Here is an 18,622-nt window from a genome sequence, read left to right on the forward strand (position 1 = left end):
TCTTTCCCTTGAAGCTGTGTGACGCTGGTAGTCTCTCATACTGTGCCGTTCGTACACTCTCAACCCAACAAAACAGTAAAAATCGACAATAATAGACAGTAACCGGCTTGAGATAAAAGTAAAAGTTGCAACATAAACGCCCTATACCATGGGATATCTACTTACCCTATTGATTCTCTATGGTATGAGGTACTTCTGAAGCACAGATATAAGATGAGAAATAGGAATTTTGATTTGCCTTGGTCGAAGCTACCTACAGAGTCGAATAGGAAATCGGACACATATTAGAACCATATTATAACCATCTGCTTTAACTTGTAGATACTACATACTACTTGAAAATAGATATGAAATTAAATGTGAGGATTTTTAATTTGTTATCACTGGAAACTTTCAGACACATCTGTGCGGATTTGGTATGTCTTTGCTGTTCAGGGATTGATTAAATAAAGCTGTTGAGAGCTGCTAAAGAATGAAGTACATTTTGGACTTGGTTTATCTTTGATTGAAAGCTGAGCTAAACACTTGAACAAGGAAATGAGTCATTCCGACGTACGAACACAATATTGATTAGTATGATATTGAGCCTTGAAGTCTATGCTAGATAGAAAATAGTAGACTATAGACCCAATCGATATGAGCATTTGAACGTTTACAAGCAGATTTAGTACCTCATTTCCAGGCAATAAAGTCTTCTAGATTATCTTACAAAATGTCAACTGTTCAGCTTCGATACGTTAGAATTGAAGGAAGAGCATAATATTCATCAATGAAATGAAAATCGGGTGAATTCCAAGGAAACGAAATATAAAATTTTCTACAAATCAACAACAAGCATCACGAACTGCTATTATAATCGCAATTTTTATATTCTATTATATTAAGCGAGCAATTCCTGTATATATCTGGCTATTTTGATATATGGTTAATTTTATATAAGGTTATTTTTTATCTGGCTATTTTTATATCTGGTTATTTATGTTTTACGAATCTCGAAAACGGCTCCAACGATTTTCACGAAATTTGGAGCATGGTAGGTTTATGTTATAAAGATTCGATTGCACTAGGTCTCATTCTTTGGAAAACTCGCTGAACGATATTAAAAAGATAATTCATCCTTGGAAAACAGATGATAATTTCGTCGTCTCTCGATAATAGAAGATGCGTGTGCCTGTGTGGGGGAGAGACAGAATTATTTCCAGCTGTGTAATCATAATCAATCAGCGAGAAATTTTATCTAGCTAGACAATTTAATCGATTTGATCAACATAATATGATTTGTTGACATGACATAATAATCCTCCTAAACTAGAGTATATCATAATTTATTTTCAAAGTTGATCATTATTTGACAATTTCAAGTGATTAGTGAGTGTTATTTTGTTATTCAATTCGGTTTGTATATAATCTAAATTATAATTTTTTGTTTTCAAATGTTTGAACAGATAATTGTACCTGAATTCAAGTGTATGAAACATAACCTACTTTCTGGGCTATTATTTATAGTGTATAAATCAAAATTCGGGAAAGAAACGGTTTTGGGCTGTGCTGTTAGTACTTCCCCAATCATTTTAGAGAATTATGTTTGGTTTATCAAAAGTCAATAAATAAAAAATAACGAGCGAAGCTCGGTGCCCCGATATTTATTGATAATATCAGCTCGTGATGGAATCCAAAATTGATATAAACATCATATCTTTAACGTCGATTGGTTATATTTAGTCTTGAAATGTTTAACTTATTATAAAATAGGAGAATTGAATATTTTTATGAATAAATAACCTATTTATGGATATTCAGTTGGTTTACAAGTTTACATTCATTTCATTGGTTTGATCTGGGCTTGCTTTTTTCAGATAATGTACCTATGGAATCGAAATTTGAAGACCTAGTTACAAAACTAGTACGGTAGTAAGGTAGAAGAGTTTTAATGAACTCCATTATTCATTGCTTCTAGTTCACGATAAATAAACCACTCAATAACACAGCGCAGCGTGTCACACGTTTATTATTGACAGGTCAAGTTCATCAGTCGATGAGACTAGATACAAATCAATCTATCACGTCCACTCATGAAAAAAATGCCAAACAAAATTGATAATGTGGCAAAAATATACAAATACATCGTTAGATATACAAATACATCATCGTTAGACCCGGTCTATTGAATAACTTGAACCCGATAATCAAAACAATCTCGAATGTTGCCGAATATTTTAGGCTACTTCCGACTCGCTAATGAGATGATTGCTGAATAAAGAAGCTGTTTGTGTCTGTGTGTGTGTGTGTGTGTGTGTGTGTGTGTGTGGTGTGTGTGTGTGTGTGTGTGTGTGTGTGTGTGTGTGTGTGTGGTGTGTGTGTGTGTGTGTGTGAGTGTGATCGCTGATTTCATAACAAATGACAAGGACTGTACAACAATCCTAGGTGTGTTGAGTGGAATTGGGTGCCGCAATTCGAGTGTACAAGACGTAATCAACCTGTGATTATGACATTGATGATGGATGAATTGGGGCAGCAACGATGATGAGGTGGATAGATGGAGTGGCGTGGAAGGAATGCATCCTTGAGTGCCGATGGCGGTAGGCGCCAATGTGCATCGACGAGGAGTGTGATAGAGTGGCCGCAGACCCTTGTGTTGTTTCAACACGAGGCGCCTATCAGTTTTGCTGCTCTTCTTGTATCATAATAATCTGACTTGAGGCCTAGTTTTGACGGGTGGAATTTCGAACCGCGCTAAAATATACATAGGAAACTGGAGGAATTTATATATGTATATAGACTTGCTGTGAACAGATTTCGGCCAATTGCCCGTGACCTTGGAAGCCATTGAAGAATAAATAAATTCCTCCAGATTCCGAGCGGCGATCTTCGCGCCTACAGGCCTACATATAAATCTAGATCTACCCGCTCTGTTCTGCGCTAACTAGAGCCTTACCAGTTGTAGGTTTTCTTTTTCACCACCAGCAGAATAACTCAAGGCTATCAGGTCCACAAGAACACAACGACAGCTGTGGCTGCTGCACAAACAATTAATTTGCATGAAACGCAAATCTAACTCGTAATTACCCCAAGAATCCGAAATTCGCAGGTTTTTTTCAGGATGCACAATGAATTTTACACCTACAGTATCAGCCAATTATTGGTGGATTCTCTACTAGAATTCATAGGCACATCAAAACTGATTTTATTTAAGAGATCCACCATGCATCTCTCAGGATAATCAGCACAAGTTCTTGCACAAAAAAGAGAGGAATAATTGGCAGAAAACTTGAGCGAAATGAACAAAAAAAGTAAAGCTGTGAATCTAAAAATGATTGATTTCCAGATTGAAATAGCATTACAGTTGTTTTATAGAATTTGAAGCTGGAAAGTAGCCAAATTGGTTCAAGATAACTGGAATAGAATATTCATGAAATATTTTTTTATTTGAATCTATCATAAAAAATATAGTCAAATGGCTGGAGTGTCTAGTTGGAATTTGTTATAAATAAAATTGGTGAGAAAAATAAAATGAATTTTGTTATTGAAATTAGAAGTAAAAGTTGAAACAAGTCACTTTACAGAAGTAATAGATCCAATATTGAATTTCAATAAAAATGATGGTTGTAAGTGGACCAGTTTTTTGAAATACTGCCTAATAAAGAGTAAATTATTTAAAATCATTCACTGGAATATATTGATTTGTTCTAGGTCCATTTGTTCTTGATTTGTTACTGGTCGTAATCACAACAGATTAGAGCAATATACTAGGGGATATACAGCTAAAATACAATACAGAAAATCACTCAGTAAAATTGATGTGGGGATCAAAAAATCTTATTAATATGAAGTTTCAAAATACCATCACTCTTATATTTGAGCAGTTGTAAGCTCTAATAAGCGTTTTTATAGAAAGCAAGGCAAATCTTCCTGTTGCTTCTTACAGAAGCCTTTACAGGAACCTTGCTATTGCACGAGTGATATGATAGATTCATTACTAGATAGATAGATCAGTATATATTATTCCGAATGAAATAAAGTAGATTCCTTCTAGAAGGAATCAGGCCTAATCTAGTCTAATCAAAAAGTTTTTTGCGGGTACCTGCACATGAATCCAACTATGGAATGGAGCGAGAGTGGATAAGAATAGCTACATTATATGGAATGTAGTATGTTGCTGAATTACAGTGATATGTAATTTAAAACCAATAAATGTGTTTCTAAAAATGTTGAAAAATTAAAACTTCCGTCAAAAAATAAAAACTCACATAATTTTGCCAGAAATCCACAAACAGCATTGATCTATCCATAACACTCACCTGTAACAGAAATACAAAACTGAATTAGATTCAGATCATTCAGAATCAGGAGAGTTGGTTTCTAATTTTATGGCATAGAAGAAGAACTTGATCACTTAGCAGAGGCCTACAACGCCTCTCCTAGCCTACTCTCACATCTCAAATGGACTATTAATAAAGTCAGGACTCCATTTCCTTCTATATGAGGCCAACGCTCTGATAACCAGAGTCTAATTTTAGTATACCTAACTGCTACTTATATCTTATTACAGATGTGTCAAAGGAACTGGCTGCTTTCTGAACTGACTTCCAGACTGAAAGGATGATCTAGGCTGAAAAGACCGGTTTTCAAAAATAATTTTCGTTAGGAGCTCACTCAACCTGATCTAATCTTTGAGGGGTTCAATCGTTTGGAAAGCTATTGAAAATAGTCAGGATCCATTGAATTTTGTTATCGATTATTAATTGCATTTATTTATTCTGGTTATGAGTTACCAAAATAAAGTATGTTATTTTGAGATTTTATTCATTTTATGTTAAATGAAATGTTTAAAAAGCTTTTTGAGAATATTGAAATCGCTTAAAACTTGTAGAGTCTTTGAAATCTCCATCAATTTAGTTACCCCCAAAATTGAAGAAGAGTTTTGACGATCTGAAGGAAATAATTTGGCAATTTTCAAAGACTTAACAACTCTCCTACAGAATTCAATGAAGACATTGATTTGATCAGAGACTTTGAAACCCTTTTGAAATATTAATGAAAAGATTTGATATATTTGTATCTCAAAATAACTAGATCAGGGTAATTTAGATATAATAAAGCATAAAAGTGAACAGTAAAACTGATAATTGTCTATACTGAAATAAAAGATGAGTTTTTCAATATGTTCTTCAAATGGAACAAAGCAGTACAGTTCTACTGAGGTCGAAAATTATTTTTTGTTTCAAATTGGATGATTCAATATTAAATATTCATCAATATTCCACCATATACACTAGAATCCAAGTTGACTGTCCATGAATAATCGAATAATTTGACTTATTGAATTATTAAACTTCAATTTTAAATTGAGCCTGTAAGGTTTCAAGAGCCACCAATAATTGAAAACTAGTTCAACCGGGTGCATTATTTTAGAATGGATTGGAAACACACCAAATGGAAATGTATATTGAATTTCATTGGTGACTAGTTTATATTCTATTACACATTCAAATTCAGCTTGCAATTCACTTAGATTAGGCTACATAGCATGCAAAAGCGATTAAAATTATATTTGTGTATTGAGCCACGACAAATCTATCGACTCAACATGCACTGAACATGTTTATCCAATAGTATTAGCCTAGATTCGCTGGCCTGAATTCCATTCTTGTTCTTATTTAATTCAGTTGAGCGACTTGATGCCGTGAGTCATGGGGACTGAGAGGCAGGATGATTCATATTTTCTGACGAAACAATAATTATTATAAGCTCAAACCAGAGCTATTAAAATCGAGGGCAACTATTTGAAAAATGTGAATGACTTTTACATTTTAATTGGAACCATGTTGCCGGTGGGGCAGTATGCACTTTACACATTGATTAACATATTTTCAACCATATAGGATCAGAATCGATATTTCGATTATAATTTTAGGCGTAATCGAAACTACCAAGAAAATAAAGGATGGAACATCGTGTATATTGGGCTCTGAAATTGGTATGTCTAATCAATGCTTTAGAAGTAAGATGTTTTATAGATGTTTGCTCCAATTTGGCAAAAGCATTTACAGTAACTACGCGTATTATATGTAGTGTAATTATATTGGTTATAACCTTTTCTCTATCCTTGTTACTCGCAAAGCATCCACTTATTTATTCTACATTACACAAGATAAAAAAGTTATCAAAACTAATCAACTGAATCTATCCTACAAGATATAAATGAGCAAAAACTGAACTGAGCTTGCAACCCATTTTACGTACACAATCCCACCTATCTCGCATACTAATCAGTGAGGATAGAATGTAACATTCTATACTCTCTGATACTAGCAAAGACCTTAAAGATGCATAGACTCACATGCAGCGCTAGTGTCGTACTTGGAATTGAAATCGGCCATTGAGGGGGCAACCTATAAGATTATTACATACCAATGCCTTTGTAATCTATAGTATTACAACTATATAGATATAATATCTCGTGCTAAAATACCCCAATGGCGGCCTTCAATTTCAAGTAAGAGCTATCATTGGGAAGGCATAGGCATTGTGGGTCTATATCTCTTTAAGGTCTTTGGATACTAGTATCATAGAGAAACAATAGCATAAGCAATAATAGTTTAGCATAACTTACGCTATTGTTTCTCTATGCTAGTATGTTCCACGGATACACAGAGGGGAATGAAAAATTCACAATAAATTGAACAACGTTGGGGAATGAATTAAACGTTGATCCTGTGTCTTAAATCGCATCACCTGATTAATATTACTAGAATATTATCAGAGCTTCTGCAGTATGTAGTACTAATAGATAGTATAAAGTTTAAGGATCTGTACAATAATTGAAATGTCAAAAATTGTGAAGAGCAATGATAATACTTTTGACAGATAATACCTACATGACTGAGATAAAACCTTTCAAACTTTGATCTCATCTCACACGTTCTTACACCTTTGTAAAATGTCAATAGATAAGTTTTCATCCTGGCCCGTCATGAAAGAATAATATTAAAGTATTGGAAAATATCTTCTCTATTGCAAGAGCACCTCCATTGAGAGCCATTTCCAATTTCCAAAGCTGAAACCAAGCTGCAGGCAGTGTTTCCACCAGCATTATTATTAGTCGCTGTTGAGTTGGAGTTGGAAACACGGAAGGAAGACTTGAAGCCGGGATGTAAAAGATGATGGCTGTACCATTCGGCTGGAATGTGGTGGAGCAGGGACAGAGCTGAGGTCACTGACCTTCTTGACTTTCCTCCAGTTCAGTTCACTTTCTTGCATCACTTTCCCTCTGTGAAGAGGAACATCATCAATTTACCCCCCGAGGTGCCAAGGTCAAGCCGACGACGGTGCCTTGCACTTACTATCATTGCGCCTGCCTCACCAACTAGATAACGAGAGACGAAAGGTCGCATCATATCCTGGATCCGGGGTAGGTGTTATGGTGGGGAGGGGAGGGGTGCACATCCTAGGTGTAATCACTGGTGTGCGCCGCGCCGCATCTGTCATCTCAACCATTTCTGAATGAACCTTCCAGTCTGGTGTACTCTATATACGTCTTCACCGTACCTTTAAGGCTGTGCAAAGGCTGAAAATAAACTTTTTACTCGTGGTATTTTTCAAAGTTTTTAGATTTGTATATCATCAAGCTATCAAAATGAAAAAAAAATTTCTCAGGAAAACATTTTTTTTCTGATCATTACTTTTTGAGATATGAGCGCCTAAAGTTTAAATTTTCGGGACAGAACATTTCAAAATCGGTAAGAGATAAATCCATGAGATTTAGAGGATAGATTCTTCATGGTTTTGTTGATCTAGTAAAACAAAACTTTTCTGAAAATATCAATTTATAAGATAGTTATTCAATTTACTAAAAATAACCAGAAATAACTTTTAGTTGAGTTATTTTTGGTAAATTGAATAGTTATTCAATTTACTAAAAATAACCAGAAATAACTTTTAGTTGAGTTATTTTTGGTAAATTGAATAACTTTTTCAAAAATTGATATTTTCAAAAAAATTTTGTTTTACCATGAAGAATCCATCTTCTAAATCTCATGGATTTATATCTTACCGAATTTGAAATGTGCTGTCCCAAAAATTCAAATTTCCGGCGCTCATATCTCAAAAAGTAATGATAGGAAAAAAATGTTTCCCTGAGAAAACTTTTTAATTTTGATAGCTTGAAGATATACAAATCGAAAAACAAAAATATCACGAGTAGAAAGTTTATTTTTAGCCTTTGCACAGCCCCCATATCACAAGAATTGAGCTCCTCCAAGGGCCATAAGCAGGTTAATTCGCATTATCAAGTTGGTCGTTTATACCATAGAATAAAACAATCTTGAGATTAGTAGACGTTTCATCTGGATATACGTATTACGTATTAACAGATTTAAGCCTTGTGAATTGTGATTCAAGATTGTGTTATATCACAGATATTACAAGATTGTTTGTTTATTAGATCTATATCCCATTACATTAAGCGAGCAATTTCTGTATATCTGTTTATATTTTTATATTAGGTTATTTATGTTCAACGGATCTCGAAAACGGCTCTAACGATTTTCACGAAATTTGGAACATAGTAGGTTTATGATATAAAAATTCGATTGCACTAGGTCTCACCCTTGGGAAAACTCGCTGAACGACATTAAAAGGATAATTCATCCTTGACTGAAACAGCTGAGACTTTCGTCGTCTGTGGATAGTAAAAAGTAAGCGAGTGATTCTGTGGAAAATCAAAATATCACATCCCCGAAATTCATAAGCTGACGTATAGCCAGCTGTAAAATATAAACACGATCATTTTAGAGAATTGTGTTCTGTTTATCAATAAATAAAAATAACGAGCAAAGCTCGATGCCCCGATGTTGGTAGTATCTAACTTGAATGTTAAACTAGGTTTACAAAGCTAACATTGCATTATTATAATATTTTACAGTCCAGGATTAAACCAACAGCTGATAAATCTACGTTTATATTATAGAGATGGTGCATATGGTACTGATTTGTGTTAATTGAACTCGCACAGGCATAAAACTCGGTTTGTAAAGCGGCGTTTACACCAAAGTTATTAACAAAATGTTAACTTAATCCATACGTGTTATAAATGTTACCGATTCGCAAGTGATATCAATGATGAAGTAAAAGGTGAGTAAATGAGGTACCGTAATCTAAGTTATATAACTCGTAGAGTAATCAAGAGGCATTTCTGAAGTCACCCGGTTTGTGTGCTAAATTCCCTACAAAAACGAGCTACCGAAAAGTACCAAATCCCTCCATCCAACCACTAGATTATTGTTCTCTTTCTGAAAATAGCATTCTGGAGATAGGACACCACAGTACAATGTCTGTCTATAGTTTGAATGGAAATTTGTTTGTCTATGAAATTGAAAGAAGCTTAATGATAGCTTCAAGATTTTCTGATGGAATGAGAATGAACTTCAAATGATGGAAAATGAAGGATATCCATGAATCCCTTGGTAAAATCCTGGAAACCCTAGTGAATAAACTAATAATAATAGAATGTCATAAACTTTCAAGCTTTATAAAATCAGCAAATTTTTAAGTGTTTAAAGTGTCTAGAGTTTATATTTTTATTTGTATTAAGAATAAATATTGATAATCAAGAAGAACATATGAAAGATCATATTTATAAAAAAGCATTTCAAGAACTCAGAACCTCCACACAATTTGTATCAGGGAAATAAGAACTTTGAAATTATCCAGCAACTAAGCCATGCTACTATTTGTCAACAACGCTTTTAGCAGAGTGATGTACTGTTTAGCAATCGAAGCAGGTAAGTACAGTATACACATTTTTATCAGCAGTCAAGTGGGATAATTTATTGATAACGTGTGTGAGTTGTGAGATATATGTTATAGGTCTACTACTATACTTCACGGTTCAGTAGACAAACAGCAGACCAACTGATAGCAGACAAACGAATAAAACTCAACTATTAAACAAATTATACCGTTTTTTATTTCATTACGCCAATTACCTGCCCACGGAAAAGAAGTTGATTTCAACGTCTGAGTTTTTACGGGACTGTATTTTCTAGGAATAGTCTACCAATTGCAGTCATACTAATTTGTGTATGGAAATTAAAATTGATTCACCACTTAAATTATTATTGTAATTTTCATTTTAATTCTTGTGTAGACTTCGGTTACAAAGGGAATTCTAGTAATCTATGCTAATTATATTCTATTCAATAATTCTTCTGAATCAATTTTTATTCTATACGGTTGATAATAATAAATCAAAAATGTATGACAATAAATATTATGGTTTGTTGTTTTAGAACAATGTGATAGTCAACCCTTATTCTATGACTTGTTAAACCTAGAGCAGGTAGCACTAGCAAGAATACATCCTTTCCACATGAGATCACAAAGGATAATCATATTTATATTTATTCTTATTGGATGAATGAATAAATGTATAGAAGATGAATAGCTATTATAGATGAACAGTATAAGCGAATAGTATTAAAAGAATACCCCTACATACTGGAGTGACTCCTAAGCCAAAAAAAACAACCCCGCAAAAAAAAGGTCGTCAGTCAGTCATCGTGATCAATTACTGCCAGAGCAGAGATGGAATACTATTATATTATCAACTCGTACTCTTTAGTATTTTCATAATTGAATAGACTTGAAACGTTGTCAAAAATCCACTTTAATTAAATAAAAATTAATATTTTACAGGAGCATGCTTTCGCACATCATCAGCTGTAAGTTTTTACTTTCCTTGCCCTATTACCATAGGTAAGGAAAGTATTGCTTTCCGAAAAAAATTAAGGTACCCCAATTTCCAAATTTCTATACGTTTCAAAGTCCCCTGAGTCCAAAAAGTGGTTTTTGGGTATTGGTCTGTATGTGTGTGTGTGTGTGTGTGTGTGTGTGTGTGTGTGTGTGTGTGTGTGTGTGTGTATGAGTGTATGTGCGTCTGTGTACACGATATATCATCTCCCAATTGACGGAATGTCTTGAAATTTGGAACTTAAGGTCCTTACAATATAAGGATCCGACACGAACAATTTCGATGTGATGCAATTTAAGATGGAGGATAAAATGGTAAAAATGTTGTCAAAAACAGGGTTTTTCGCGATTTTCTCGAAAATGGCTCCAACGATTTCGATCAAATTTATACCTGAAACAGTCATTGATAAGCTCTATCAACTGCCACAAAAATTTCAGAAGCTCCACCCCATCTATGCAAAGTTTGATTTTAGATTCCCGATTATCAGGCTTTAGATACAATTTAAACAGAAAATTCCAAAAGGAAAAGATTGAGCATGAAAATCTCTTCAATTAATGTTCAGTAACATTTTCACCTAAAATTGAAAATAAGCTCGAAATTCGAGAAAATGTTATTATTTCAATTACAAACTGTTGGCAACTGTTGATTCTATTAAATCATTCACTATGAAGAGATAGCAAACTTCGTGTGTCTCCAGCCTTATTGTCCTGTCACCAGCTGGCTTGAATAGTAGATTTGAGATGCGCGGGAACACTAGCGTCAGGTGATAAATTTTCATAACGGCAAGGAAAGTTGTGTGAGTGCGCCACATCAGATTTTTGTATTCTTTTTCCTATGGCACTGTCGACCTATGCAACTCATGGTTCTCTGTGTACTTCACTGTTTTTCAAAAGTTGAATGTATTTTTGAAAGTTTTATTTAGATATTTTTTATTATAATTTTTTTAATTATAATTTTTATTATGCACAATAGAAAATACAATTGAGTGAAGAATATACAGGAATCCTATATTCTAGCAAGATCTCTACATGAATCATATTAATTTTATCATAATATTTATGAAAATTAAAAATATATATCATAGAAAAAATGATAACACAATACGAAATAATTTGAGTTACAAATATTTAAGATGGTTCAACTTTTCAAATAATCAAATAAAAGTGGTTTCCCAGCTATTTTTAGCTTGATTGTTGTACTGTTTTTATTGAGCAACATAATTATTGTTGGCTTGAGATGAAAAAGACTATGGTAATAAAATGAGTGGAAGAAGGGGAAGCAGCCGGACCCAAGATTGTAGGAGACAATGGTTGAGCATTGAACAGCCAGAGCAATGCGGCTGTGTTTAGCAGTTATTGGTTCACCTGGGGTCATTGACCTCAGGTCGAGTTCAGGCATCGACACACATTTCCGTGCCTACCACTCTCTCACTCTCTCTTCCACACTCTCTCCTCGCTCTTTCTCTCTCACCTCTTCCACAACACTTTTTTCGGCCGTGGATTATCTCTCTACCATCATTCTTCTTTTCGCGAACATATTTGACAGATTGTCACAAGTAGTAGTTGGAAAAACTGAAGGAGCGCTGGGGAAATTGCTGGAGAATCTAACAAGACGAGATGAGTTTTCTATTTTTGGATTTGAAGAAGAGTTATTTCTAGAGGTCATTCAAAGCTAATGATTGATAGCTTTTTACTTTCTTCGGACTCTGTGATTTGAAATTTTTTATTTTGTTTTCTAATTATGAATAATACATGGAGAAAAGCTATTTTCAGTAGAGATTCTACTAGGATTGGATTTTTTTCATTTGAAAGTGTTGAGTATCCGTCTCCACGTTACCAACTTGTTTATCAAATCAATAAACCTGAAAATATTTTTTAAAAGTGTATGAAAAATAAGGATGTAAATAAAAATAATACAGTATTATGTAAATCAACCAGTTTCAGAGAGATGAGAGAAATACACTAAAATTCCTGAAGTTATTTTTACGATCACCTTGAACTAATCAATTCATTGATTATTGAAAATTCCAGAGCTTCTTTAGCAATTACAACAGTAAACTATGGGGCAGGGGAAGAAAAACTAAGAAAAACACAGCAGAGTATTTTTCATTCAATAGGGTGAATATTATTTGTTATACGAAGGGATTGTAAAGGCTAAGAGAATTAAATTCTGGAAAATTGAATATCAAGGTTTTGCTTACTTGATTCAAGTTACAAGATTGTTTCTAATGCAATTTTAAGGTGTGAGGTTTCAGTTATTCTTCAATTTTCATCTATTTTCATTTCCCACATAGCCCCCTCACTAAAATCTCTGGCTTTATAGTGACCTATGTGAGTATTTTTGTAACTTACAATCCTTCTTATATTATCTATTAGTCTATTTTGTTCTGTACACGATATATTTTTATTTTATTTTTTCCATTCCTTTCTATATTTTTCATCAATTTTATCTCTCAGCACCAATTTTGTTTCTTCCTCAACCGAATCGTATATTGAAACCACATTCCATTGAGCTCGTTGAATCCAGATATTCTATATTTTCTTCAATACTTCCTTCAACACCTAGCCATACATTCTTCTTTTTTGTCTATTTTTGTATTTTCATCTCCTATTCACCCAACTCTTTTTCCCTGTGCTGGTATGTCAGACCAGTAATACTTGTAAGAGATATGCTATCTGTCTATAATTAGTTTATATAATATGATTCTGGTCTATGAAGTAGTGATAGGCAATGGCAACCACACCGCCCCAGGGCTTTGCTAACCTTGAATGGAGACGAGCTAAAATAAAGACTTGATACGCCCTAGGCTAAGTCGGATTACCTCTTGCCATGGCGTAAGATTATGTTGACAATCTATCTCAATATTCGAACAAAGTGGTAGAGATAATATAATTTTGAATTGTAAGTCTTCACAATATAATATCATTGATAATTTCTTCAGGGGTAACTATATTTTTTTGTAATTTGAACTCATTCAAGATAAGTTGAGATAAGCCTGTACTGTTAATTTTTTAAAACGTTTAATACTTATTGTTCCTAAGAAGACATCAATGCTATCAATCTGAACTGAACTGAGCTCGGAAGTAATCAATGAATATTGACATTTTTTTTCTAGTTGTATAATTTACATATTCAGACTGGCTCATCGACTATCTAAATTCGGGAGATAAATAGTTGGATTGATTCTGTAGTTTCTCCCCAATCATTGTTTTGATTTCATACATGTTTTGAATGAACTCGCTACCAGACTTGTACGCGATTCCCTGCTTTTTTCTCTCCCTTATTAATGGTGTGTAGTTGTTACTTATAAATAGTTGAATTGATTCTGTAGTTTCTCCCCAATCATTATTCTGATTTCGTACTTGTTTTGGATGAAATTCCCAAGTCGACTTGTACGCGATTCCCTGCTTTTTTCTCTCTCTTATTAATGGTGTATTGTTTGTAATGGGTTGCCCAATAGGAGAAAGATTGCAGATTCTAAGTATCAAATCCTCAAAAACTAAGTAGAGTAAGTTATATGCGATAGTCTTATTCTTTTCTAAATACTGCAATGAACATGTTCTCCTATACCAAACGTATTAAAATAGAAGATTCTAAAGTACATATTATAATAACGTAATAGGTTGTCCAATATGAAAAAGATTGCAGATTCTAAGTATCAAATCCTCAAAAACTAAGTAGAGTTAGTTTCTTCCGATAGTCTTATTCTTTTCTAAATACTGCAATGATCATGTTCCCTTATACCAAACGTATTAAAATAGAAGCTTCCAAAGTACATATTACGTTTAGCAGCCAATATCACTGTCAATGTGATAAAACATCTCATGGCTAACCTATCTTATCAAATCATCATACTTCACTGCAGGTAGAAGATCGGAAACAATACAACGAATAATAATCAACAGCAGGACAACTTTGTGAATGTCAGTGTCAATATCAGAAACCTTGCGAGTCGATTCAATGTCGCCGGAACGAATAAGTTGAATCAAAAATGCTGTTTGATCGTGTTCTAGTGATTGTAGTCTGGAGGTGAGGAACTTCATATCGATACATGGGGATATCGATCTATCGATAGTCGTCTGTTGGTTTTAATATTAGCTAATGGTAGTGATTGTAGTCTGGTAATGAGTAACTTTATATCGATTTATCGATATTCGTCTTTTGGTTTCTATAGAATCTTATAATAGTGATTGTAGTCTAGACGTGAGGAACTTTGTATCGATACATGGGGATATCGATTTATCGATAGTCGTCTGTTGGTTTCTATAGTAGCTTATAGTAGTGATTGTAGTCTGGTAATGAGGAACTTTATATCGATTTATCGATATTCGTTTTTTGGTTTATAGTAGTAATTGTAGTCTGGTAATGAGGAACTTTATATCGATTTATCGATATTCGTCTTTTGGTTTCTATAGTATCTTATAGTAGTGATTGTAGTCTGGTAATGAGGAACTTTATATCGATACATGGAGATATCGATTTATCGATAGTCATCTGTTTCTATGGTTACCTATTAGTGGTGATTGTAGTATAGTGAGGTCCACGTTACAATGGCAGTGGAGAAAGATAGGAGAACAACGTTGCCGATCCTCTGTCTAGTCAATGACTCCAATGACAGTAGCTGATACCGGTTTATTGATGTAATATTAACTATTTATTCTTTTTTAAAATGATTTATTATCCCATTATATTGAGCGATTAATTTCTGTATATATTTTTATATTAGGTTATTTAAATTTATTTATGGTTATTTATGTCCAACGGATCTCGAAAACGGCTCAAACGATTTTCACGAAATTTGGAACATAGTAGCTTTATGATATAAAAATTCGATTGCACTAGGTCTCATCCTTGGGAAAACTCGCTGAACGACATTAAAAGGATAATTCATCCTTGGCTGAAACAGCTGAGACTTTCGTCGTCTGTGGATGGTAAGTGAGTCTGTGGAAAGTCAAAATATCACATCCCCGAAATTCATGAACTGACGTATAGCCAGCTGTAAAATATAAACACGATGATTTTAGAGAATTATTGTGTTCTGTTTATCAATAAATAAAAATAACGAGCGAAACTCGGTGCTCCGATATTGGTACTATCTAACTTGAGCTTAAACTAGGTTTACAAAGCTAACATTGCATTATTATAATATTTCACAGTCCAGGTTTAAACCAACAGCTGATCAATTTACCTTTACACAAAGATGATGCATATACTACTGATGTGTGTTAATTGGAACTCGCACAGGCATAGAACTCGGTTTGTAAAGCGGCGTTTACACCAAAGTTATTAACAAAATGTTAACCTAATCCATATGTGTTATAATTGTTACCGATTCGCAAGTGATATCTATGTTCTGGGTTCCGTTTATCAATAAAAAAAATTAGCGAGCGAAGCTCGGTGCCCCGATATTATTCTATAAAGCAAGAAATTATATTTTTAATAATTTCATAATAAAGATGGAATATTTTGTTGATTAATCATTAATTTTCTACATTGTTAAAAGACGATCTGGCAACAGAGCAAAGGGAGAAAGAGATAGCGCTATCCACTTCGTTGTATGATAGACAAGGATAGCAATAACATTGCTAATCAAACACTGCACCACACTATAGTAGTCTGAATGTGAGGAAATAATTTATTGTTGGGAGCCTGCAAGATCTTATAGTGATTATTGTAATCTGGAGATGAGGAAGTAGATCGATAAACATTGATAGACAGACAAATCGACACAACGATAAGTTATATCGGAAAATCGATAGGCGCCCGGATATCAGATCCTGAGATGAAAACCAGAGGAGAGTTGATGGGTTCGAATGGAAGAAGAGATTATTTCACGATCAGGCGCCATGACATTGTGGAGTCTCAGAGCGCGCGCGCACGCACACACACTCGCCCTTGCCTTGCTTTTGGGTCAGGAAGTAAGTTGTAAGCAGCCCAAGGACTTAGCTGCCAAGGGGGTACCGGCCTCACAACAGTCTTCAGGACACTGCCACCATATCCATAGATATACACACTTGCACTGTACTATACATTCCATCCATATCCATAGATATACAAGATACTACTATCATGGATGATACTATACATGTCGGCAACAATAGTCTCCATGTTGTATGCTTCTTACATAACAATGTCCCCTTTATGAGAAGATGCTACAAGCGCCTCCAGCGAGCTTGTCATAGATAAGTTCGCTTTTATTTAGCTGCCGTTATTATGAGGCTCACATGGATTACATGCGTTGTGAATCATCACAGAGATGCCATCAGCCAAATCAAATGCTGCCTGATTGAAAATCAGTGGAACAAAAATTGTTGTTGTTACAGTGGTAAACAGTTATTAAATGCAAAGCGAAAATAATGGTTATTATCAGTAGAGAAATAGAAAGAAGGAATAGAAATAATAGTTCATGAAGATTCCATTTAAGAGCTACGAAATTAAACTTGAATTTTAAAAACACTATTGGAGTGAAAATGCAGTTACTTTGGTAGTGACCAAAAAGTTACTCCAGCAAGTTTGGAGTTAGCTTAGTGCTCGAGGACTGTATATATATTATCATCTCAAGGATGAAATAGATATTTCTTAGTTACTCAGTTGCATGTCCATACTTTTTCACTGTTAAAATAAAACTTGAATTTTAAAAAACACTTTTGAAGTGAAAATGCACTTACTTTGGTAGTGACGATCGTTTCGACCTGTTGTTGGTCATCATCAGACAGTGGGAATTTCCACATTCAAGTGCATTTTCACTTCAGAAGTGTTTTTAAAAATTCAAGTTTAATTTTAACAGTGATAAAGTATGGATATGCAACAGAGTAACTAAGTAATATCTATTTCATCCTTGAGATGATAATATATATACAGTCCTTGAGCACTAAGCTCATTTCTTATCAACCAAACAGTTTCATGTTTCATTGCATTGTATGATTCCAGACTAGAGGGATGAATTTCATCATTCTTTGGTGATGATACGTTGTGATAGTCTTATGAATTACTGAACCTTATTGAGCTTATTGTTTATTGGCGGGAAAATAATTTTTGTTGTGGAAATTAAATCAGAGCTTGACGAATGAATGAAAAAGATACAGGACAATTATGCATTCTATTATTATCTTTGGGAGAGACAAGGCCTTTCCAGTGAATTACACCTATATTTGTTTCCTCTCGTAGAAGAAGAGTTCAGTTACTCTTAGTAGCTTTTATCAAAAATATTGGGATTTAGTTAATCCTGCATAAAATTAACAATGTTTCCTTCTTATGTGAGATCGAATTAAAGATGAAATTGAATCAAAAATGAGAACTAAAAATTTCGATTATCTAATAAAGGAAAGATGATGTGAGATCGAATTAGAGATAAAATTGAATCAAAAATGAGAACTACAAATTTCGTTTATCCAATGAAGGAAAAATGATGTATAAATCAATGTTAGAGTGAATAAATTACATTTCCAATGAGTATTACAACTGTAGTTCTATTCATATTTTTGATTATTTGAGAGTTTATAAATTTTTTATCTTCCACAATCTATATCTTATGGATAATTGCTAATCAATCCAATCAATATTATTCTGTTTTATCATCTATTATTTCATCAGATTATCCAAAACCAACATATCAGGAATAAGGAAATAGTAGAACACAGTTAAAAATTTTTTTTTCAATTTCAAAAAGTTAAATACTAGAAATATTAGTCCAATTCGTCAAATACTAGAAATACAAAAAACTCGTATTTAGGAATTTGTAGATGGGACAAAAATAATTCTTTCCACACAGCACACTATCTGTAGTCTATGTGAGAAAGCTATTTCCTCGATATTTTTTGTTTGCTTCAGATTATTTTACAAAGTATAATTTACTAGGAGAGAAATTTTCTG

The 18,622-nt window shown here is 33.8% G+C and overlaps 1 protein-coding gene across 2 annotated transcripts in view; it reads right to left on the bottom strand.

Annotated features, from left to right (window-relative positions):
- Positions 1-18,622, bottom strand: part of LOC111054942 — a 69,511-nt gene that overhangs the window by 26,665 nt on the left and 24,224 nt on the right. Inside the window, exon 2 of one of the 2 annotated variants that reach the window (XM_022342073.2) lies at positions 4,248-4,298. The exons of the other annotated variant lie outside the window; for it this stretch is intronic. Within the exon in view, the coding sequence (XP_022197765.2) occupies positions 4,248-4,298 (51 nt within the window). The remainder of the gene's footprint in view (positions 1-4,247; positions 4,299-18,622) is intronic. 2 annotated transcript variants of the gene reach the window in all.

Source organism: Nilaparvata lugens, chromosome 1 (genome assembly GCF_014356525.2).
Source record: "Nilaparvata lugens isolate BPH chromosome 1, ASM1435652v1, whole genome shotgun sequence".
In the NCBI taxonomy this organism is placed as follows: Eukaryota; Metazoa; Arthropoda; class Insecta; order Hemiptera; family Delphacidae; genus Nilaparvata; species Nilaparvata lugens.